The following is a 26,317-nucleotide window of genomic DNA, read 5'->3' on the forward strand; positions in this document are numbered from 1 at the left end:
TGGAATCAGCAGAATCTTAGGACATTGTTATGGTTTATGTTATACACAAACTCAGAAACTCTCCAGACAACTGAAGTATGGAAGACTTTTCTTCCACTTATACTTTTATAAGTTCTTCGGGAAAAGCACTGTGATCTTCCCTACAAACATATATTTATCTCAGAGAAAAGAAAACTAAAATATGATTTTATAAATTTTTCATATCTACTAATGTGTCAACAAGAGGAAATGGACATAAAAATCATTAGAGTGGTAAGGCACTTTAGTTATTTAGTCTCAGACTTCTTAATCAAGAAGAATTAAAAGAATACTTTGGTGACTTTATTTCAATATAATTGTTTTCCCTTGTGATCTAATGTTTTTGATTTTATAAATTTAAAAACTGGATTTTTAAAAGGGGGCATTCTAGGTTTCACCAGAATGTCCAAAGAGTCCATAGTCCCCAAATGGTAAAGAATCCCTGTCCAACTCTCACACAAGCAGAAATTCTACCTGTAGTAACCCTGGCAAGAAGTCATCCTGACTTCACTAAAGATATGCCAGTGATGGGAAAGTCACTACCACTGAGACATTCTAATGACCATTCTACTTGTTGACAGGTATACTGATTAAAAAGTATTTCCTATCTGTTTTATTCTATAGCTTCAGGGGAAGCAAGAGATACAGATGAAAAAGAATTCCTATCTGAGAGGAATGAAAAGAACTCCTGCAAGTTAGTAATGGATTTTGGGAATTTGCCTTCTTTCTCTGGTGCTCCTTAACACGTGGCAGAAGAATAAAGGACGCTGTAAATGCTCTGGTCCCTCCAGACTGAAGATTCTATAAAGGCATGCAAATCAATATGTGAACAAAGCTCCATCTAAACGATTCAGAAGGAATTATAAGAAACTTCAATCATATCCCATATTTTTCATCTTTTGGTGAGTGAGTTGAGGGCTTCAGGTTAGGTTATGTGAATATACGTATAAACTTTTCAGGTTTCTGACAAAGTTGGGGCTGCACATCTTATTGTAGGGCTATGAGAAAGAAAGATTATAATCTCTCCACGAGTGAACACTAGTGTGTCTCTGAAATGAATGTGATTTTCTACCTGTAGGCAACTGTGCAGGTGTCCTTGTACTCCTGGAGCTTAACACACACCATGTTGAGGAACTGATCGGAGTATGCACTGAGATCATGCATCAGGTTCATGAGGTCTTGCACAGTCTTCTCCACAATTATTGTGCTCTGGAAAGGAAATGCAGAGAAAACAGAAGGTTGTGAGATCTTCATTCAGGGAATGAAATCAAGGGAAACAGAAACAATACCATAATTTAAGATGAGGATATTATCCAGATTGGGAAAGACAACATAGGAATGGTAATCAGTCAGCAGACACATCTCACACAGAGCTGCTCTTTCAAGGACTTTGGGATATTTACATTTTGCATATTTAATCCTTAAAGTTTCCGATTGTACTGCTCAGTTTCAATAAGACATTTTTGGGGGTTTCTGAGGACATGCATAATTTGTATCAATTAGATCACCTCATTGACCTGCTTCAAAGATCAGAGATTCATGTCAGGACAGAAAAGGCAACACAGAGGAATCTACAATCTTTGAAAGTTTGAAAACCTCTGATAACAGGAAAAGCTAAACTGTTTGTGAACCAGCCAAAGTAGATTTGTGCTCAGAAGCATCAATTTCTGTTTGTGCAAAGAACTATGGGAGAGACACTGTATTGTTTATATAGTAAAATTTCAAAGGTATAAAATGAGGAAAATATTTCCTGGCTATTCCTTATTTCCCAAGGATGTTGAAACAATATGCTCTATAAGAAGTGCTTTGAATTACTATGAAAAAAAAGAACTACATATAGATAGATATAAGGCTTTATTTCTGTTGTAAAAGCAGTAACAATATCATTTTAAATTAATGGAGAGTTTTTAAAGGACTTTTTTTTACAACTTTTACAACCATTACCTTCACAATAATCTTATGAGGAAGATAGTACAGATACCATTTTATAGATGAGGAAAATAAGGAATAGAATTTAAGGTACAGATTTATCCATGATCTGTCAGGCAATAGCAAAATCAACTTATGAGTCAACAAATATTTATTAATTGCTCGCTCTGATCAGTCACCCTCCTAAGCACCAAGGATAAAAAGGTCTTCCCATCTCTTGCCTGTCACCAAATTCCTACTCCTACCAGGGGATATTAAAACCCAAAATTCGTCCTGACATTAAGACAATCCCTTTTCATTTGAGTACCTTATTACTGTTGGGGCTTTTATATATTTTAAAAATTAAGGATACAATTTCAAAAGAAGGAAAAAAATCCTTATTTTACCTGTAGGAATTTTTCACATAGCAAGTTCATGTCAAACCTGACAAAAGATATCTTTGGGCAATATTAATTAGGATGTAAACTTGGATATTTCAATTCTTTACTGTTTAAGCTCCTTATTTGCATTATTTCTGAAGGACTTATGCCTTAGACTCACATAACTGATTCCTGTAGGTCTTCCCCCTCACTGAAATACTAGCCTCATGTTTAATAGCCTGGACTCCTTCATTTGAAAGCTGTGTTGTAGAGCACATATGTATAACACATCTGTGGAAGCCATGGTAAAGATAAAATAATTTCTATAGTGCTAGTTTCAGGCTGACCCATGGGATAATTTTAAAACTAAATAACTCAGTGTGAAATGGTCAATCATTAGAAATGGCCAGATCTACATTTAGATTAGAGTGTATTTATTTGAATATGATTAACTCAATGAGTTGGGAAATCTAAAAAGATGTCTTCTTCCACTTGCTCATGGTGATAAGGAGATGACTTGGGGTTCTGGGAGAACGGGTCACTAGAGTTCAGATTTAAGCAATTTCTGCAAACTATAAAGTCTTTGGCTACAGAATGGCATAAAATTATGTGTGTGTTGTCCAAAGACCAACTTAGCCAAGTACAGAGAAGCTCATTTCTAGAAAGTTGGCTCCCAGGCTTTATTAAGATGTACAAATGGCACATGAAATGGACAAAAAAAAATACAAAATGGTTCTCAATCTTCTATGCCTCCCTTCTGTTGCTATAATGATGGTAATGGAGTGGCAGAATGGGGAATAAAAAGTGCTAAAGACTCAAATAGAACATTCGTAAGCATTAATGTTATTCTTGTCACTCAACATGTTATCCTTGTTTAATATTACTCAAGGAAGAGAAACACATTCATATTGATATTCTATCTATAAGTAAAACTGAAAGAGAAAGTACCCAGTATATGGAAGACAGATTTGGGATTTGACAGCATGATAAATAGAGGAGCTGAGTGAGGTTAGGAAGTTTCTAGAGATAGAAAGATCATTCTATGGGTTATTTGGTGTTCTATCTTTCAACAAGGTAAACACATGAATCAAGTTATGCTAATGATAATAGATTGCAACAGATGAAACAAATTCTATGGAGAACTTAAGCAAGATATTTAAAGAGAGTAACTATTACACACATATTCAGTGTCTTCAATGCCAAAGTGAGCACTTGGAAAGATGGCAAAAAAATTCTGTGTATAGATATACTTCATGGGATGAAGCAGAAATTATACTAAGGATGCATAGATTAAACATTCCAGGTAATGTCACTGATTAGAGGAGAATGAGATATGGAAATGGCCTTTGGAATTGGAACATTCTGTGGCCAAGATAAATTGTACCTAGAGGAGGCAGCATGACTGGAGACTGGATTTACAGTCAGGAAGACTTAGATTCAAATGATCCTTCAGACACTCACTGGGTTATTTAACCTCTTTCTATACTTTAGTTCTTCAACTCTAAAATGAGGGTGTTGGACAAGATGCTCTCTAAGATTACTTTCAAGTCTAAATCTATGATCCTATTAACATTGATAATGATAGAGCCGGGAACTGTGATTTCATCAGTTTTAGGAAACTCTTATGGTGAAAAAATTTCCTCTAGGAATACAAGCTGGCACTTTAGAGAATTACTTAGAGCATGGAGAAGTTATGTGGATTGCTTATGGATTATTCAGTAAGTTTTTGAATCAAGGCCTTCCTGGTCTCAAAGGTAGCTCTCTGTCCAGTACTTGACTAAAGAAAGAAAATGAGTGAATGAGATATGGGATCATAGTGGGATGGGTTGGCAGCATGAGAATTCACTCCACTGAGCACTCAATAATTGAAGTAGAAAGGAGAACTTACTCTAGAAGTCCTTTGCTTAAATGCAGGGCAATCATACCTGTGCTACTGGTAGAGAAAAATACTTGGGCGTTGGGAGGGCAAGGGGTATTACTCTGAGGGCATGGGAATTTTGTGGAATAGAAGGGAAGGACCTGGGTAAGTAACAAAATGATAGTGTACCAACACAATTTTAGGAATTAAGGGAAATAGGGTCTGCTCTACTTCTATAAAAAGTTTCTGCTCTGAGCTAGCTAGAAAGAGCACAGGAATCTCTGGGTTCAGAGTGGGAGTAAACAATAAAACTGGACTCAGGAGGAAGTGAGTCTAGGAGTGTGTCTATATCAAAGGATAGTTGTTTTAAAAAATGGTTTTAAACTACAATATGAAAGCGGCTTAAAAGGCTACTGAGAAGACAAATGTTGTACAACATGAATTTTTTTTTTTTTTTAAAGAAAGTAATGACCAGTCCTGAATGACATCATTTTAAAAGAGAAATTTGCTATATCTTAACAGACAGGAAAATTTTTTTTAAGACACAAGTTATTTTGGAATTCATTTTTTGTATGCTGTCAAATGATTGGTTAGAGTAAAGGTCAAACTAAATACCATCTGTGTGATAATAGCTTTTAACCTATACTTTGTTTAAAATGTTTCACTGCTCCTTCTTTTATATCTCCTACATTTTTAATATATCTCCTTCTTCCCTTCATAGAAAGCCTTGTCTTGTAACAAAGAATTGTAAAAAGAGGGAAAAAAATCTGTTTGCAGAGTTCCTAATCCACAATCTTCTATCAGTGCAAAGAAGTGAGTGGGATACCTCATTTTGGGGATGAAACGTGGTCATTACAATATCTCAGTCTTCTATTAGGAATGTTTTGTTGTTACATTGCTATAGCCATTGAGGATATTATTTTCTTGGTTTTGTTCCTTTCACTTTAAGGGTTCCCATATTTACCTGTCTTCATTACATTAAATGTTTCTTATAGCACAGTAATAATATTCCATTAGATTTATATATTCAATTTGTTTAGTCATTCCCTTATTAATGAACATCTTTGCTTCCAAGTTCATCACCACCATAAAAAGAGTTGCTATAAATATTTTGGTTTAAATGGGACCTTTGTTTTTGTCACTGATCCCTTTGAGGTATATGCCTGTTGGAGGTATCTCAGGGTCAATGGCTATAAACATTTTTTCCCCATGTAATTCCAAATTAGTTTCCAACTGTTGGACCAATTTACAGCAGTGCATTAGTGTGCCCATATTACTCCAGCCCTTCTAATACTAACTATTCCCATTTGTAATCTTGGTAAATTTGCTGAGTATCAGGTAAAATCTCTCTTATTTTGATTTACTTTTTCTTACTACTAGCGATTTAGAGCATTTTTCATATGGTTGTTAATAATTTGATTTACTTCATTTAGAACTATTCATTTGCTTGATCATTTATCTCTTGGAGAATGGCACTGAGTCATGTATATTTATTTGAGATATATATCTTAGAAATGAGATTCATTTTTAACACTGAGTCATGTTGAGAAAAAAAATCATTAAATGGATAGAAGGGCAAATAAAAGGGCATTTATGAAGAACTGAGAATAGAAATATAAAAAAGCAAGACAGTTATTGTCTTTTAGGAGCTTACATTCTTAATAAGGGAAAAGAAGATATATAAGGAAGTGGCAGATGGACTGGGAAGTCAAAGAGTCAGTAAGTCGCATTATCTAAAATTAAGAAGATAATAAAGAACTACAAAATGGAAAATAGAGATATCCATGTCTCCATGTATGATTGCATATTGATAGCTCTATTTCTCTATATCCATTTACACACAGAGAAAGACATGAAGAAGGAGTAGCCACAAATTGTGCACAGAATTGGAGAAGAAAGTCAGACTGGATAGCATTTCCATATAATTTAACAAGCATTTATCATATATTTACCTAGTACCAGGCATATTTGGGAAATTACATAATGCTTTCAGTAATCCCAGACTATTTGCTGCTGTCAAAGTCTATAGCCTGAATACAATATTCATTCAATGACAGACATCATATAGTTGTGAGTCATCACTCGCTAGTCGCAGAAGAAGGAAAATGGTAACTCTAAGAACAGTGAGAAAATGCATATTTAATGGAAAGAGATCTGGCATGTAACCAACAGTGATTTGCCCATGGGTTATTACTTAGGACAATATATGACTGAGAAAGGAGATAGAGTCTGTTTACTAGGGAGGATAAGTAAGAATAAAGGATATCCTGAGTGAAATAATAGAACCACGGAGCTTTTAAAGGAACCAAAGGAAGGGCTTCCATGAGGTGGGCAGATCCTTTATAAAGCATGAAGAGAAAGATTGTGTCAAGTTGTTGCAAAAGAGAAGAAGGCATTGAGGGGATGCGATCTCTGATGTTGTAGAAGTAACTGAAATAATGAAACTTCAGATTCCTAAAATTATCAGTATAAACTAGAGGATTTTTTTATTTCTTTTGAAAAATAAAAGGAAAGGGAATAAAAGGAAATGCACTATGTGCAACTATGCACATGGCTTTTCCCAAAACCATGGAGGATTAGCTATAGCTATATCTACATTCTTATTCAATTCTGCAGATCTCTTCATTTTCATTCTCTCTTTCTCCCTTTTTTTTTGGGGGGGGGTTTATTAATCAAAAGGTGAAGTTAGGTATATTAATCAGAAAGTGAGAAGAGTGAGGGAAAAAGAGCTATTTTCTGTAGTGCAAAACCTCATAGGAGCCCAAATTACTGTTTCTATAGTATCCCCACAAGTACAACTTCCTTTTCTATATTGATTTTAAGATTAAAGCACTGCAGTTTCACCCTTATCCATAATCCTGTTCCTCTATATTTGTCTGTGAGTGACAGAAATTGATTCTGCTTTGCTCCATGTCCCCAAGCTGCTAATAAGAATCTAAAAATCTCACCTAGATCCAAAATACAGGATACGCTGCAGGACATTGTTGGCATCTCCTCATTGCAGGGCTCAGTCAAGGAAGGAGTTAACCTTTGTGTCTTTGGCAGTATTCCATTAAGACACAGAGTTGTTTAAAATATTGTGTATTTGGGGGGAAAAGAGGTTGGAGAAAGGGTTCTATGAGATAAGGATCATTGGCAAGATCAGAATCCAAAGAGCTCTGAGTGGAAAGTCTGAGCTCTACCTGACCAACTCCATGATAACGTCCCCTCTAAGTGGTTGTCTAATCTGTGCTTGAAGGCTCCAGACTGGGAGGCAGTTTATCCCAATTGACAGCTGTCATTAAGAAAGTTAAACTCATACGGAACTAGAATCTGTTTCTGAATCTTCTACCTATTACTCCTAGGACTACCTTCTGTGACCAAGCAGAACAGGACATCGTGAAACTCAGATTCACACTTTTTTCCCCTAGTTTAGTTGGTCCTTCCTACATGTGAGCTTCTATTCCCCTGGAGTTATCTTCTAGGATCCAGAGTCATCTGTATACTACAAGGAAGCTTTAGAAACCGAAAGACTTTAGTGTAGATTAACCTGCTCAGAGTGACTTTGAACACTGTCACTAATGCACATTTTAATGCTAATTCATGTTCACAGAGCAGGATTTATTAATTGGGCAAGATCAAATGACCATATGACTCTCTGAGAGAGAATGTAGATAACTTCAGCTATAGCAGAAATGAACGGCATACTGTTTCAGGAGTCATTCTCCAGGAAAAAAAATCTCTTCAGTAACTAGAATGTGAATTAAAAAAGAAAAAAACTTTTAAGTGATACCCTCGATAATAGCTTCTGATTTAATAACGTATTTCTTCTGAACAACTCAAAGTACTGTTAAATGTATTCTTGAATAATGCTTACAGTGTTCCCAAGTAGAACTGGCAGGAATTATTTATTCACTTTTGACAGATGGAAACAATTGACTGTAACAAAATGTAAAGTGCCTTGCTCAAGGTTACACAGGGACAGTGTCATGATTAGATAGATCAGGTTTGGGATTGTGTATGAGCTCATTTCATTTGGGGAATGGTGAGAAAACTGGCTTGGTGGGAGTGAAGGATGGAATACTGGAGAGTAGAGGAAGAGAACTGTAGATAAGGGTGGAGCCAATTCTGGATTGATAATTACTTTATTATCAGGCACCCATTAACACCTCCACATCTCCAGACTCACTCTACTGCATTATGCACTGTTACTGATTTTTGCTCCATCATTGTACAGTTGAGGAAAGAGAGATTCAGAGGACGGGAACTCCCGGGATTATCTCAGGTCACAAAACAAGGGAGTGGGAAAGATAACACTACAAGTCAAGCTCTTCTGAGAAGTGGCCTTGCTAGGGCTTAACTGACTCTCGCCTCTAGGGTTTTCAATAAAAACTGGGTATCAGGAAAAACAAGGAAATAAAGTTAAGTAAACTAATTCACAGATTTTGGAAAAGGGAGTTTGTATTCCATGATGTCTTACCAGGGAATTCTTTGAAATAGTGATACAAGAGAAAGAAAGTATGATCCAAAAATATGTTTCCTTTTCATCTATTCCATTATCTCCAGGTCTTCTCTTAGTAGGATCCCAGCATTTAGGGATTCAGAATTGAATGAATGCTTGTTGCATTCCAAATGCTTTGCTGCATCCCAAAAATATATTTTGAACATAGATTAGTGGAATTTATCATACCTAAAACATCGTTATTGTTCTGTTACTTCAGTCATGTCTGTGACCCCATTTGGGGTTTTCTTGGCAAAGATAGTAAAATGGTTTGCCATTCCCTTCCCCAGCTCACTTTTACAGATGAGGAAACTGAGGCAAACAGGATTAAGTGACTTGCCTAAGGTCACACAGCTGGTAAATATCTGAGACTAGATCTGAACTCATGAAGATGAATCATTTTGCCTCGAGGCCTGGCACTCAAACCACTGAAGCACCTGAGCTGCCCAACATAAAATTGCTATATTACTTAAAAAAACTATAGTCATCTTTGATTTGTAGTCAATTATAATGAGGACAAAAACTGAAAAGAAACAAGTTTTACTTCATCAATCTGTGTGGATGTACACAATATTTAAAATATTCATAGGAAGCTGTTATCTATTAAAAAAGCAAAGGAAGTTATTTCAGCCAGAGGTGGATGTCTAAGTGTAAATCTCCAGGGATAGTTTTCCCCTGAAGAGTTCCTTCCTTATTACTTTTCCTTTCTTCCAGGGAACCAGGAAATTGATTCCCTTCTTTTCTTATAACTGCTAGCTATTTGTCCTGACTACAGTTTCTGTTTCTTTGGCCCAGATTTGAAGCTTCTCTTGACTTTGAATTTGAAGTCTCTTTGAGGTTAGGCTGTTTTACTGTTAGTGACAATATGAGGCTGGATGACGTCCTGGAGAACAGGTTATCAAGAAGTCAAGTTATCAAGTATTTATTAAATGCCAGGTATCCATATGCCAGGTATGATGCTAAGTGACACAGATACAAAGAATAGCAAAAAGAAGAAGGTAGGACAGGCCCAGGCAGCAGGGGACTTTAAAGCCAGAGGTTTTTATATTCAATACTAGAAATAATAGGGAGCCACAGGAGTTTACTGAATTAAGGAGTAATGCTTTAAAAAGGGCATGTTCATAACTGAATGAAGGATGGATTGCAGTGGAGGAAAGTTGAGGCAGATCAACCAGCACCTCTTGCACTTGCCCATGTATGAGGTATGAGGTATAAGGTAGTAGGGTGCTAATAGTATTAGAGGAGAGAAGGGGGTATACGCAAGAGATATGAAAACTGCTTCAACAGAATTTGGCAGCAGACTAGATTAAAAGAGGTGAGGAACCTGGTGATTTACAAAGATAGCGGTGATTTTGACAGTAATGGGGTAGGTAGGAATGGGAAGTGGGTATTGAGGAATAATCCAGTTTTAGACATGTTGAGTTAAAGGTAAACAGCTCCAGTCCTGTCTCAGAAATGTCCTGGCTGTGTGACTATCATCAAGTCAATCTCTCAATGTTCCCTGGACACTTTCTAAAACTGGAAGTTATAGATTGCTGATTTGTATTGGTAAAGTTTTCTCATATTGAGTTCCTTATAATGATGTAACCATAGACTCCCAAAACATAGAAAATCAAGCCAATAGGGGAATATATAAGGAGCAAATGCTTTATAAGGGAGGAATGTGTGATGAGCAAACTTTGAAAAAAACAACAAAAACAAGGGAAAATATTTAAGAAGTCCTAACAATCCTCAAGAACAGATGTCTCTAGAATTCAGCGGCTTATAAAGCCAGATCTTTCTCACTTTCCAGGGACATTTGCATCTTCTTTCTTGATTATATTATCTACAACCACATCATCCTGTATGCAGTAGAGTGCTTGGCTATTTCACAGGAGGTGCTTAATAAATGCTTGCTGAAGAATCATAAATTCCTAACTAAAAGAAAACATGTGGTAATCTGGTCCGATTCTCTTACTATACAATGAAAAGACTAAGGTCCAAAAAGTTACAAAGGTTACAAAGGTTGCCTAAGGTTACAAAAGCCATAAGGAAAGACACTCTCTAACACTTTAATTGAATTTTATCTTCCCATAGTTATCAATAACCCCTTAATTATGAAACCCACTGGCCTCTGCTCAGTCTTTATCCTCCTTGACCTTTAAAGTGTATGACCCTATGGATCATTCCTTCTTTGGATGCTCTTTCTTCTCTTATTTCCATTATACTGGTCTCCATTCCATTTCACCTTCATAGGCTGTTCTTTCTCCTTCTCCACACTACTTCACCTTCTTACTCCTACAAATACGTATAGGGGTTGCCTGAGTTGCTGTGCTAGGCATTTTCTCTTCTCTCTGTATTTCCTTGACTTGACTTCATCTACTCCTTAAAATTATTTATTTTAGCATGCTTTTATAATCTGTTCTCCCCATATCCCTTTTCAATGAACAAAACCAGAAGCAAAAAAATCCAAAAACAAAACATAAAAAACTGCTGAACATAAACATGATAGTTCAGAGAAACAATTCATACGATGACTCGGTCTGTCTGTTGCTATCTCTGTCTTACTGCAGTCCTTGCAAAAGGTATGTTTCACCTTTTGATTGTACCTACTCCTATGGACTCATTTATTACCCAGGTAAAACAGATTGCCTAGTAATAAGGAGGAAATAGATAATAAGGCAACAGAAGCAAAACATATAGACTGGGCAGTTCATAAATTTGATGATGCACAAAAAGAGAGAAATAAGCCGAGGCATAACTAGGGCAGACTGACCAGTGCTTTGCTCTGGGGCTTATAGTCCTAGGCTAAAGTGACCTCCTCCTTCTACAATTATATGATGTGCTCCTCAATAATAGCCTCATGTTCGTGTCCTAGATTCTGTTTCCACTGTAACCCAACCAAGAAGGATTTCTTCATGGTTATTCTGTAGACAAAAATTATTTGCTATGGTCCTAGAAATAAGGCTGGATTATTCTCACTAAACATGATCTTTCTCTAAGTCTAAGGAAGATACTTGCGTGGCTAATTACAATTTTAAAAACCCCAAATGCCTTTCACTGATTGTTGAGTAAGAAGCACATGTCAGGGTATAGCTCCACAAATTCTTCCCCTCTCACCCTCCTGACACTTTCTTCCTTTACAATCACCTGAGTTGGGAGCCCAAGAGAAGAGATTTTTCTAATATCTGATAGGAACAAAAGAAAGTCACATACCACTTCAACCTAGTGGTCCATGCACCCAAAATTCTGTTTCTGAGCAGTTTTATTTATTCTTTTTGGCATGATTTTTCAACCATTTTAACAATAGGTTCAGTCATTTAACAGACTTTTCAAGAATTTGTAGTTCTTCACAAACAATATCTCAATTAATCTCCCAACAGGTTTTAAGAAAAGTAGAGAATCATTACCATCTCCATTATATAACATCAAGCTTAACAATCTAAATGAGCTGTTTTCAGGGGACAAACATAATTCTTAAGAAAGAAGTTTTCAAGGAGCTCTGCAGCATTGAGATTAAAAAAAAATAAGGCTAGATTGAAATGATTTCACTTTTTTCATTCAATCTGTTAAAATTCTCATTGGATATGTATTTTGAGTCACGCTGTAAATTTTCTGTGGTCACAGAAATTCCCCACCTGAAGTAGTACTTCTTAAGAAATTATATATTTTGCTGTAGCATTAAAGAAAAAAAAAACCACACATATCCTTATCCATTATCCTTCAGTGCCCAAAGAACTACAAAATTCAAAGCATAAAACCTTGAAAACTTTCTTCACTTTACTGGCAATGTCAGGGGCTGTTCAGCAGGGGGCTCCAGTGAACCATACTGGGGCATTATTCATTAGGGAAGAGCTGCAAATATATCAATCACCGTGTCAGAGAAGGAAGTCCAGCTTGAACCAGTGGGAAATGCATGCCCCATACAGATCTGTTCCGCTCTGTGCCGGCTCACCTGTCTTTGGTGGCACATGCCATATAATAATCAATTATGCTGACAAGTTTCCGTACAAATCCTTTCAGCATCAGTTACTCATGTACCTCTGAGCGGAGGTGTGGAACACTCCAAGGAGGCACATGAGCAGGGAGCCTCGCTTCCAGGAAAATGCAACATATGGAACTGCTGGCGAGGAATACACGTGTGTACGTGTATGTGTGCACATCCACAGACCTTCATCTTAGGGAAGCTTTGGGATGGGAAAAGAGCTGAGCTATCCCTCTGAGTGGGGAGCCAAAAAAACTTCATTACTGCCACATTCAAAGAAAAGTGTTTTCAGGTTCAAGAAAACTAATTGGGATTTGCCTCAGGATTCTGGTCATTCGGACTTATTCCAGGTTTAAACTCAGCTGCTCTTCAAGGCACTCAAAATACTGGCAGTATTTCATAGACAAAGGGCCGGGGCCAAAGCAAAAATGCAGAATTAAGAGACTAGTGTCCTCAACTTCATTTTGTCTCTAATTTACTTTCCATCAGTAGTCCCCGCCCTTCCCCTTTCCTCAGCTCTAGTGAAGTTGTTCATAAATAATATGTATATTCATAAATAATAGCATCTACTACTAAGGCTTTTGTGAGGATCAAGTGAGGTGGTAAATATCTGTAAAGTCCTTATCTGTAAAGTTCCTAATCTATTGAAAGTATTATTCAGCAAAAATGCTCATTCCCTTCTCCATTTATGAAAATGCATAGATTCAAGATGTCGTCGTTATGATTGTTGTTCAGTTTAGTCATGTTTGACTCTTTGTAACTCCATCGGGGGTTTTCTTGGTTCTTCATTTCCTTCTCCAACTCATTTTACAAATGTAGAAACTAAGTCAAACAAGGTTAAGTGACTTACTCAGGGTCACACAGTTATATGTCTGATGTCAGATTTGAACTGACAAAGAAAAGTAAAATGGATTTTTAGTGAAAGACCTTGAATGCCAGGTTTGGCTTTTGGTTGGTTGGTTGGTTTGGCTAATTTCTGAGGTGATAAGAAGTCCCTGAGTGTTTTTGATCATCAGGGAACCAACATAATAAGACATGAAAGATAATGAGGGCTTGCTATTGGAAGCAAGTACAGCTTTCACTTTCCAGGTCATTACATATTATTCTTTGTGTACTCCATATTTCAGCCAAACTGTACTCAACTATTGGTTCCTCAAAGTTGGTATTATTTATCTTGCATCTATACTAGGTGGTACAGGAGATGGAGTGTCAGGCCTGAAATCAGGAAAAATCATCTTCCTGAGTTCTTATCTGACCTCAGACACTTACCAGCTGTGTGATTTTTACCCTGTTTGCCGCCACTTCCTCAATTGTAAAAGGAGCTCATCTGTGAACCTAAGGTAAACATCCTGAGGAGCAGGACTTGCTCTGCTTTGTCCTTTTTGTTTTTTATCCCAGTGTATATCAGTAGGGAGCCTTGCATAGAGGAAGGGACTACCCGATATTTGTTGTATTAAGCTGAACCCTAAAGCATAAATATGAAGCAACCATGTATGTGGCCTAGCAGATAGAGAGTTGAACTTAGAATCACGTTACTAGGTACGTGACTTCCTGGGCAAATCTCAATCTTTCAGCCTCAGTTTTCTCAGTTGTAAAATGGACATGAAAATAGGCCCTACCTCCTGGATTTGTGAAAATTAAGTAAAGTAATCTCTGGAGAGTGTTTTGTGGATTTTAAAGCACTATGAATGTTAGCTATTACCATCTCTGTCACTTCCATCCCCTTTAAAGTTCTGGCAGCTCAGATAGGAGCTTGTTCTCTGATTTTGAACATGCCATTTTTCTTTTCTGGCCTTAGTTTTCTCATCTGTCAAAGGACAGAAATGGAAGTAAATAAACTCTCAAGTCCTTTTTAGTTCTAAACTGCTTCTCCCCCCCTTCCCCCAAAAGCCTGAAACAATAAATTTTTTCCCATGGATTATATGTGTCTTTGGGGAGGAAGCAGCTAACTCATGAGGAAAGAAATAGTTAATGCTTAAAAAGTACTCAAGCTTCTCTAAAGCAAGAGATATAAACATACAAGGATTTATTAGCTATGTTTGCACAAAATTTTTCTTCAATAGTATGGCTTACCAATTATGGGACTTTTCAAGGTCAAAGACTGACAGAGCTAAAGAGTTCAACAATCTTAGCTACATTCCTCTTACCCATCCTGGGGCAGAAAAAGACAGTGTTCAAATGTTTTTTATCCTTGCTTTTTTTCTTTAAAAGAAAAGTATACACTCTACATATTCCCTCACTATCACAATTTATTTTTCTATTCCAAAAGGCTGGAGCCCCAGGAAACTGCTGCTTAACATTGTCAATTCCACTACCAAGAGTACAGAAAGGGCTACTACATAATATGTAAAGAATAAAAAAATGTATGGAGGCATCCAAAGATAAATTACTCATGATTCTAACTTTGACCAATTACATTTTTAAACATTTTTAAAGATGGGAAATTAAAATAGAGCTCAAAATGACTCAAAAGGTAATAAAACCATTCAAAAGTTCCTCCTAGCAAGAGATTTGGGAGGGAATTACTTTATATGTATTTTTATACATGGAAATACATGGAAAGAGAACTCTAATGATTCATTAAATTGCCATACTTTCCAAGCAACTGAAAACAATAGAGCTCTCCAAAAAATGAAGACAAGCATTCAAATCCTTATAATGGAGTTTATCTTTTTTTTTTTTTCCTTTTAATCTCTCCACTCATTGCAATACTAAGATTTATTTTTTAAGGAATAAAAAATAGAATGTTTGAACTGACCATTTTCTTTGTTCCCCTGTTGTTAAAAAGAAAAAAAGAGGGTAAAATTAAAGAGTTCAGATCACTGGAGATTTCCAGATGGCCAGACAAATAAGCACTTGAATATCTAAGCTGCCATTTTGTATAGATATGGATATACATATCTGTCTGGGGTCTCCATGGATCTTCTATTCAATACAAACTTCATTCAGTCAAAGTGCTTTAAATATGTGACAATGAAATTACTGCATAAAATCCAGATCAAAGCTGATTCAATTACTCTAATCAAATGGGATTTTTTTGTGTGTGGATTCTCAAAACTATTTCTTTATTTCCCTGGTGCTTATACTCTAGATAGAAAATATAATATTCACCATATATATTTTTTTTAACCACTGGCAATAATGGTTATGTTTATTTTGATTTCTTCTGCCATAATTAAACTCTTTCTAACACCTACTTTCCATCCCTTTTCTCCTGGAGTTCCTTTCTTTCTTACTCTTTGGCTTCTAATTTTTTATTTGTAGCCAATGCTGATTATAAATATAACCATTTTTCTTATTTCTTAAAGCTATGCAGACTTGGAAGTCATGAGGACTTAGGTGCAAATCCTACTTTAAAAACTTACTAATGGGGCTAGAAGCTGGAAGATGAATGGATGTCCATCAATTGGAGAATGGTTGGGTAAACTATGGTATATGAATGTTATGGAATATTATTGCTCTGTAAGAAATGACCAACAGGAGAAATACAGAGAGGCTTGGAGAGAATTACATCAACTGATGCTGAGTGAAACAAGCAGAACCAGAAGATCATTATACACTTCAACAATGATACTGTACGAGGATGTATTCTGATGGAAGTGGATATCTTCAACATAGAGAAGAGCTAATCCAATTTCAGTTGATTAATGATGGACAGAACCAGCTACATCCAGAAAAGGAACACTGGGAAATGAATGTAAACTGTTATTTTTACCTTCTGAATCCAATTCTTCCTGTGCAACAAAAAATTCGGTTCTACACACATATATTGTATCTAGAATATACTGTAATATATTTAACATGTATAAGACTGCTTGCCATCTGGGGGAGGGGGTTGGGGGAGGAAGGGAAAAAATCTGAATAGAAGTAAGTGCAAGGGATAATGTTGTAAAAAATTACCCATGCATATGTACTGTCAAAAAAATGTTATAATTATAAAATAAAATAAAAATTAAAAAAAAAAAAGAGAGAACAGAAAAGAATCTTATGTTCTCTCCAGCCAAGATTAGTCTTTGCATCTAATCTGAAAATGTGTGTATTAGTTTCATCTAAAATAATATAATTAGTGCATACATTGTTCTTAAAAAAAAAAAAAAAAAAAAAAAAAAAAACTTACTAATGGGGCAGCTGAATGGCTCAGTGGTTAGGGTAGTGGATAGAGTACAAATCTGGTCTCAGACACTTAACACTTCCTAGCTGGGTGACCCTGGGAAAATCACTTAACCCCAATTGCCTTGAAAACAAAAACAAAACCAAAAACTTATTAGCTATATGACACTGAATCAGTCACTTAATTTCTCTATATCTCAATTTCCTTATAAGTAAAAAGGGGAGGACTTGAACTGGATGTATTCTAACATATTTTCTGGCTCTAAATTTCTGATTCTATTAACTTTTTGCCCTTTTTTCTTCCTTTCTTTTTATTCTTCTTTAATCCCTATCTATTTTGATTCTGTACTATACTATATGTAGTATATATTAGTATATACTATACTAGATGATACAGGTAACCCAGTCTGGGAATGGGCTTATGATGTAACACAGTCAATTTATCAGTATGTCTTATTTCATTAATGTACTTAAGAGAGGTTGTTTGGGGGGGGAAAAAAGATAGTATAGAAGTGGGCAAGGTAGCACCAAGGAAAACTAGATTTAAGAATACTTTGAGGGTAGTAGAGCTAAGGAGGAAGAAGGGAATTTAATATTCCCAAAGAAAAAATACAATGATGTATTTGGTGACTGAAATGGGTACAGGAACAGGAGAAATAAATGACTTGTTATTCTATTGCCTTTGACTCTGAATTGCTAGTGGTTTGGTAACTTTCTGCAGAAATAGTCTTCGTAATAACTATGCTATATGTCATATAGAAAAAGATGGATAATTAGCAAAAATTTTAATTACAAAAATGAGAATCCCCTCTAATGAATGGCATCAAAATTTAATTTAAAAGGAAAAGACAAAGGAGAAACAAATTCAGGAATAGAAAAGATCTTTCTGTTATATGGGCTTATGTACCTTCACCATCCTCTGTCCTCCTCCTTTTCTAGACTATTCACCTAATCTCTCTGCTTTTATTATGGTACAAAACAGAACTAAAATAACTCAAGAAACATAAGATGCACAAATTTAGTTATATCTCTGCTCCAAATGTTCATATGAACTATTTGTGCCAGACCTGTAGTACAGCCTTCTGAATTGATATTGGTCTGATCCACCACAGTGGGACACAGTGTATCTTGACCCTGTCAATAGTAAAATTATTTTGGTCCTCTTCAGCATGAAGGACAACCACCAAATCTCTTTGTGACAAGAATGTGAGAGCACCACCATCCTTCCAATTAACCAGCCTCAAAACTTTGAAATCATCTTTGACTCTTCCCTCTCATGTGTTTCCATCTAATTTCCAGATACCAGGTTTTGTTGATTTTACCTCCACACTGCTCAAATACCTCCCCTTTTCTGCACTCACACAACCACCATCTTGGTTCAGGCCCTCCCCAGCTCTTCCCTGTGCTATGTAATACCTTCCTTAGAGGTCTCCCTGCAAAATTTCTCCCTTCTCCTATCCGTCTTCTACCCAGCTTTTAAATGAACATTCCTAATGCGCAGGGCAGAGTATCATTTCCCTTATCAAAAAATGTTAGTGCTCTCTGCTAAGACAACGATTAAATATAAACTTTTCTGTTTGACATTTAAAGCTGTAGACATTTTGACTTCAACCTATTTTCAAGTTATCTTTCTGGATAGGCTTCATATTACTCTACCTCAAACACTTATGTTCTGGCCAATGTGATTTACTGGCATTTCCCTTTAAATCACATTCTGTTTTCTGTCTCTGCTTTTGTGTAACCTGTCTCTTCTGTAGAAAGCTTTTCCTCTTCATTTCTGCCTCTTGGAACCTCGGTCCCTATCAAGGCTCAGCTGAAGCACCACCAGCCAGTAAGAGCTTTCTGGGTCCCCCACCTTCCTTTGTGAGTTCTCTCCTCCTGCCCAAGTACAAAGCATTGACTTTGTATATTTGATACAGCTACATACAGTATAATATAATGCTTCAAAAGCAGGGGGCTATTTGATTTTCTTCACTCAATTCACAGTATAAAACTTGATAAATACTAGGGGCATACTAAGTGCTGATTTAAAAAGAATTAATTTGATAAACAGAGGAAGACAAAATGGAGAAACTGTTAAAGAACCTGTAATAATAAAGTTTTAAATTAAATTATGATAAATTAAATTAAAAATAAAATTCAACCTAAATTATCTAGACTAGAGCACATGATCTAAATATTTAGCACATGCAAATGATAAACAACTCTAATGGTGAATAAGTGAAATCCTGAAGAGCATTTTAAAGAAGAGGGGAAAAAAAAATCATAGAATCAGATTTAGAGCTAGAAAAAATGTTTGTTTTTTATTTATTCCAAAGGTTCAGTTCTTATTCTTTCCTTATACTCTCCACACAGGTCTTAAAGCATGTTAAAAATCTAGCTCTTTCTGGTACCTCCTTTTATGACAAGTTAGAATCACATGCAGATAACTGGAATATACTTAAGTACAAACTCTAAGGTCAAAAATGCTATAAAAAGCCATTTCTCCATTACCTGTGAGAGGCATAAGACTGTTAAGACTATTACTGTGCCAGGGAGAATCCCCTGCTGACCATAAGGCAGATGTGAAGGAATGAGGGCCACGGCCACACTTGGAGTGGATCCCTTCACTGACTACTGAAAAGATTAAATAGAAATAAAGCTTCAATAATATAGTCATTTCCATCGCTCTCTCTCTCTTTTCTCTCCCTCTTCCCTCCCGCAATTCCAGGATAGTCCAGGCTTGCTTATATGTGGATGCCCTTTGGAAGGGTCAGATTTGATGACTCGAATCCCCAAAGCCAGAAAAATTCCATATTATTTTTGTAAGCACTACAACCCTGACTGGAGGCTTTTTTTTTTTTTTTTTAGCCTCACTTGCCATGAAAGAACTTTTAATTCCCTTGAAAGTCAACCTTTTGATTATAATGTAACAAGATGCCTTGGCAGATAAAGTTCAAGTCTTTTACTTTCTGAATCCCTGATTGTAAAGTCAATCAAACTGAGGAACTCTCCCCCCCTTAGGAAATTAAGTGCTAGCAACCAGTTGGACTTGTGTTATTTGATCAACTCCTTTCCTAGGGAGGCAGCATTTGAATTCCCCAGAAGCCACAATCCTACATCACTTGTCAGAAGCATTGGTGGGGAGGTATAATGGGAACCCCAATACTGCTGGGACAGTCAGGAGCCCTGGATTCTAATCCCATCTCTGCCACTCACCAACTGTGTGATATTGGGAAAATCATTAAGCTTCTCAGAGTTCTCCGTTTTCTCCCTGCAAAATGAAGCTGTTGTGTACCACAATCCCCAAGGTCTCTCACTGCTCTAAAATGCTATTATTTTTAGTATTAATTTGTGCTGTTCACTTCACATTGGGGAATAGCTGCCTGCCTGATAGGTGGAAGGTTTCACTAAGAGTTGATGAAAGAGCTCATTGCGAATGAAAGGCTTCACTCAGGAGTTACACAACGGTGACCTTTTTGTCAGGGAAATATACAGGAGAAACCTTTGTAGCAGAAACCCAGGGAAATTCTAATTTTTTTAGGAGATTAGATTTCTCCCTACCCTGAGCAATTCTCCAACCTGCAAGACAGCCATCATTGCACTGGTTATTAACAATCTCTGGAAACGTTTAAAAGATTCTGAATCATAGCCTTTCAGAAATATAAGGCACATGAGATAGCCTTTGTACTACTGAAAGTATCAGCACAAAATTCCTAATCATAAGGTGATAGGAACTGGAAGGGATAATACAGATAACTGTGTTCAATCCAATCACTAGCAAAGTAATAGCCTGAAGCCCAGAGAGTGAATTGCTCTGGGTTACACAACTAATTGGGGCCAGAAATAGAATCCCAGATCTCTTAGTCTAGTGTTCTTCCTACCACGCCACATCACAATCCTTGATAAAGTAAAGCAGAACACTACACAATTAGGTGGCACTTCACAGTTTATGAACTCTCTCCCATAGATCATATTCTAGGGTACAGGATGAATTCTGTAATGGAGAAAAATTGCTGACATATCTAGAAGGGGCATATTGGGTTTCCAGAGACATTTGGAATATTCTAGGTGGTGCTTTCTCTTAATTGTTGGCATATAATCAGTTCATTATAATAAAATCAAGCTACTTTACATTAGACTGATTCACTGCTCCCAGGAGCCAGCTCTTAGCCAATCCTATGTCTACCACTTTCTCTGTCCAGTTTAATAATCCTATTGTTTGATGCATCTGATTTTTATTAGTTGCTCCTCTGATCTCGTAATTTTTTAAAAAATGACTATCTGAATAAATATCATGGGCAACCTCACAGATTTTCAAAAATACTATCTTCCTTTTATAATTTTCTGAGTCTTAATGGAAATTTTTTTTTCCTGAAATAAAGGTTACCTCAGAAGTATCCAGGTCAACTCCACATTAGTAGAATAAGTCACTTTGTGTTTTGGGGTGTGGTTTGTTTTTTTTTTTTTTTTTTTGGTGGTGGTGGTATTTTTTTTCTCAATATTTCTCTAAAGGGAAAGAAAGGTAATGGGATAGAGCCAGATCTTGGAGTCAGGAAGCCTAGTTTTTAGTCCTGATTCTTCCATTGTATGTGGCCTTATTTAAGTCATTTAACCTTTAAGTCTTCAGCTACAAGATAAAGAGGTGGGACTATCTCAGTCCTAAATTAGTTTCTAATTTTTAAATCCTCAGTATTTCATCTCTAAGCCTCCTAAATCCTGAATGTTCCCTCCATGTTCATAACTCTGGGAGTCTCTAGCTTCCTTCAAGGCTTCTTCTCTGTCTACCAATTATAATCTGAATACACTCAGCCTCAGCAGACTATAAACTCTACAAGAGTCAGAGCTGCTTGATTTTTATGCTTTTCCACAAGAACAATACTAAGTAGATGCACACTAAGTAGATGCTTCATAAGTGACTGCAGAATAGAACTGAATTTTAAAATCTTATAAAATGAAATGTTATTTTACTTGTTAGAAAATATATATTTTTCCACATTAATTTTTCTAGTAGTCAAAGTCTGACTAATAATCACTTGTTATATTAACTGAAGCTGATGAAGCCGAGGTTTCAGCATAAGCTTTGCCCAAACTTTACTAGAGGTCAATAGCTTTGCTTCTATTTTTCAGTTAAAAAGTGAAGTCTTTACAACTTTGGCTCAACTACAACCTACCATCTGTCACCTGGAAACTGAAAACCTATTCTTGGTTGACCTATGATATTGCTCTGTACAGACTGCTAGTTGTAAATCCAATTGTAATTGCTCAGCGTCTGTAAGTCTAGGAGCTCTGACAGTAGGACTCATAGGGAAGAGACCTTCATTGATATTTTTTTGCATTTTGTTGAAGGTATGAGTTATATGAAGTTATATGAAGAAACAGAGAAGCTAACTTGCTGGAGGACCAGTGTTGAAGTATTGACCTTGAGAAAGAATGTTTAATATATATTGCAAAATTTAATAAAAATATAAAATTTCTCTTATTTTTTGACTAGGATGTAAGAACTAGAATTTCCTATATCAAAAGTTTTTAAGAAAAGGATCTCCTCAATTCTGATACACATGGTTCTCTTCAACAATGAGGTGATTCAGGCCAATTCCAATAGACATGATGGAGAGAGCCATCTGCATCCATAAAGGGAATCATGGAGACTGAATGTGGAAAACAACATAGTATTTTCACCTTTTTTGTTATCATTTGCTTGCTTTTTTTTTCTCATTTTCCCCTTTTTGATATGATTTTTCTTGTGTAGCATGATAAATGTGGAAATACATATAGAAGAATTGCCCATGTTTAACTTATAGACTTGCTATCTAGGGAAGGGAGTGGGGTAAAGAAAGAGAAAAAATTTGCCACACAAGGTTTTACAGGAGTGAATATTGAAAAAAATATCTATGCATATTTTTGAAAATAAAAAGCTAAAAAGAGAAAGAAAGAAGAAAGAAAAGGATCTCCACCAACAACACTGTTAATGTAATTAAATCTAGAAGTTGAGTTCTAGAGGTCCCATCTGCCTTATAAATGCCACTTCTATTTTGTCATGGATCAAAAGATATTCATAAATACAGTCTATGTACAATGCATCAGATACTATCTTAGGTATGACAGGGCATATGTAGCATATCTATAATCTGTAGTTTCAAGGAGATTATGATTTATTTATAAGGAAATTTGTAAGAATAAGAGCTATTCCTCAACTGATAAACTGTTTAAGGATGTGAACAGGTAATTCTCTAGGGAAGAAAACCAGATTATTACTACCCCTACCTATTCCAAATCTCTATGATGAGCAAAGTACAAATTAAAGCAGTTCTGAGATTTTACCTTCTACCAAAAGATAAGCAGGGATGACAAAAAAGAAAAATGATAAGCATTGGAGGGTCTATGGGTAAAGAGAAAAAATGATACATAATTGTAGACTTATGAATGGAAACAACCAATCTGGAAAGTAATTTGGAATTATCCTCAAAAAGTTACTAAATAGTCTAAGCCCTTTGACTAAGTTGGACCTAAACCTTGTATCCCCAAATATCAAAGAAACAGGAAAAGGTTTTCTCAAAATCTTTAATGGCATCTTTTTATGGTGGCAATCTTTCTCTTCTCCCCACTCCTGGAAACTAAACGGAACACATCAATTGAAAACTATATTAATAAACTGTGATATATGAATGTGACAGAACACTACTTTCCTTTAATAAATAAGAAAACAGATGATTTCATAGAGACATGTAAAGACATATGAAGTGGTATATAGTGAAATAAGTAAAATCAGAAGAAAAATTTAAACTATAACATCAATATTGTAAAAACAAATATTTTTTAAAGAACTTTATAAATTGATAAAGAATGAAATGAGTAGAACCAAGAGAACAACTTTGAAGGATGTAAAAGCTATAATACTAAATACAATTATTATATATGATTACGGAAGACTGATGGTGAAATATCATATTAGATCTTTCCTGATATTTTGATAGAGAGGTGACAGATTTATGGCATAGAATGAGACATATGTATCAAAGAACTTTACCTAACTTCTGAATGTATATTTGTTACAGGTAATTTATTTTTCTTTTCATTTTTTTCCCAATGAGGTAGGAAGGAGAAAAAATAGATTTCTGCTCATTAAAAAGGAAAAAAAACTGGGGGAGAGGTACTATACATGTGGAATGTTACATGCACTTTTGGATGAAATCACTATTTTGTTAGTTTTACTTAATGATTTATTTTGTTAGAAGAGACATTTCAAGGAGTAGAGATAATTAATAAATGTCTTTAATGTAAAAACAAAGCACATCAATGAAACTAAAACTCCAAAAACAAAAAATCCAACAATATATATGCATACTCCACCAATAAATATAAAAAAAATTAGTACCCAAACTACTTGAATTATTCTAAAAATTTGAGATAGAAAACACTATGTACAATAGAACATCTTCGATGAGACAAATGTAGTTCTAATGTCTAATCAATGAAAGGATAAAGCACAGGAAGACTATAAACTAATAGATTTAATGAATATTGATTCAAGAGTTTTAAATGAAATCCTGACAAATAGATTATAGCAAATCATCCAGTAAAAAAAAAAAAAAAAACTGATCACTGCCACATTGGATTTATACCAGAGATTCAAGATGATGTAAGATTAGGTAAATAATTAACATCATTAATTATATTAAACATTATAAAATTCAAAATCACACAATATCTGGGTACAGAAAAAGTCTTTGATAAAGTACAATTTTCACTTATGCTAAAAACCCTACAAAGTTTAGGCACATATCATTAAAGTATCATTAAATGTATATAACTAAAATCAAAACCAAGCATCATATTCAGTGGGCCTACACTAGAAGCTTTCTCAATAAATATAAGATTAATCCAAGATTAACTTTCCTTACTGTTGGTTTACATAATTCTGGACATGCTTGTCACAGTAATAAAACAAATGAAGGGAATTAAAGGCACAAAGATGAATAAAGCTGAGATAAAACTATCCCTATTTGGCTTTTTTAAAACCCAAGAGATTCAGCAAAGTTACTAATTAAGATTATTTAAAGTTTTAGCAAAGTTGTAGGCTACAAAATAATTCCTAAGAAACCCCCTGCCCCCCAAATCATCAGTATATGAATAATAATAACAAATCCAAGAGGTAATAATAGAATAATAGGAAAATCTCATTCCAAATAACTACAAAATGCATAAAGTATTTGTGGATCAATCTACTAAAACATATAAAATACTTGCTTCCATGAATTTATCATCTTTAAGCAGATGATTTTCAAATCTACCTATCCAGCCCCGTCTTCTTTGCTGATCTCCAATCTTGCATTTCCAATCTGCTATTCAGACATCTTGAATTGGATGTCTAATAGACACCTTAAACTCAACATGTTCAAAGCTGAACTTTCCCCCTAAACTATATTCTGACCTCTCAATTTCCTTATTATTGTACAAGGCAACCCTATCCTTAGGATAAAAATTTAGGCGGATTTCTGAATCCCTCACTTTATCTTACCCCACAAATCTAAGCTGTTGTCAAGTTCTATGGATGGGGCCTTTGCAAAGTCTTTCCAATATAGGCTCCCTTTTCTCTTCTGACACTGTCACCACTTTGGTGCAAGCTCCCCCCAGCTCACGCCTGGACTGTTGCAATGGCCAGCTGGTGGGTCAGCCTGCCTTAAGACTCCCTCCCTTCAATCCATTCTCCATTCAGCTACCAAAGTGATTTCACTAAAGTTCAGGTCCAACTATGTTAGTAGCTCACCCCAGGATCAAATACAAAATCCTCTAATATTCAAAGTTCTTTATGACCTACTTTCCTTCCCAGGTTTCTTGCACCAAAAGTATTCTGTACCTCGATATTTGCAGGGTAGGTACATAGGACCCTGTAAATGTGAAAATCCACAAATAAATCTAGGCCTCATTCTGAACCTTTATTTTAAATAATCATTAATTTATTTAACAGACAAAACAACTAACACATTGTGTCCATAAAAAAATTGCAGTTGCTACTCGAAAGATCTCTCACACACTATGCAGAGTTCTCAGTCCCTAGTGTAGCTGGAGCAGTGATCATTGTGAGAGAATATTATGTGACTGAGTCTGAATGGTGGAGATACAAAGAGTGGGATATTCCCAAAGAGAGTGCATGGCCCAGAGTTCTTTTGTACACTGAAACTTTTAACAAAATGTAACTGTTTATAATAAATTTATGTATGCAGATTTATGGTAGTAAATGAGAAAAACTGATTAATAATATCTAATATTTGTGCATTTATGATTTATTAAGTTCATTTTGGTTATCTTTACTTATACCTGAACCTGTAACTTTGCATACAATATGCCACAAATCTTCAACAATAACCATTTAATTATTTTGACAGCTAACCCACAAATAACCAGAAATATGCATGTGAAAAACCCGCAGAAGTTGAGGGATGATTGTCTTCAATCCGATGACACTGACCTCCTGGCTATTCCTTGACAACACATCTCTGATCTCTCCATTACAGCATTTTCTTTGGCTGTTTTTCAAGCTGAGAACACTCTCCCTCTTCTCTGCTCCTTGATTTCCCTAGCTTCAAATATCATTTTGTGCAGGAAGCTTGTCCCAG

General features: G+C 35.7%; 1 protein-coding gene across 1 annotated transcript in view; it reads right to left on the reverse strand.

Annotated features, from left to right (window-relative positions):
- The window catches only part of EXOC4 (exocyst complex component 4), a 911,913-nt gene that overhangs the window by 178,900 nt on the left and 706,696 nt on the right, over positions 1-26,317 (reverse strand). The window contains 1 exon segment of the mRNA XM_074267888.1: positions 1,091-1,227. Coding sequence (XP_074123989.1) covers positions 1,091-1,227 — 137 coding nt within the window.

The sequence above is a fragment of the Sminthopsis crassicaudata genome, chromosome 5 (assembly GCF_048593235.1).
Source record: "Sminthopsis crassicaudata isolate SCR6 chromosome 5, ASM4859323v1, whole genome shotgun sequence".
Taxonomy (NCBI): Eukaryota; Metazoa; Chordata; class Mammalia; order Dasyuromorphia; family Dasyuridae; genus Sminthopsis; species Sminthopsis crassicaudata.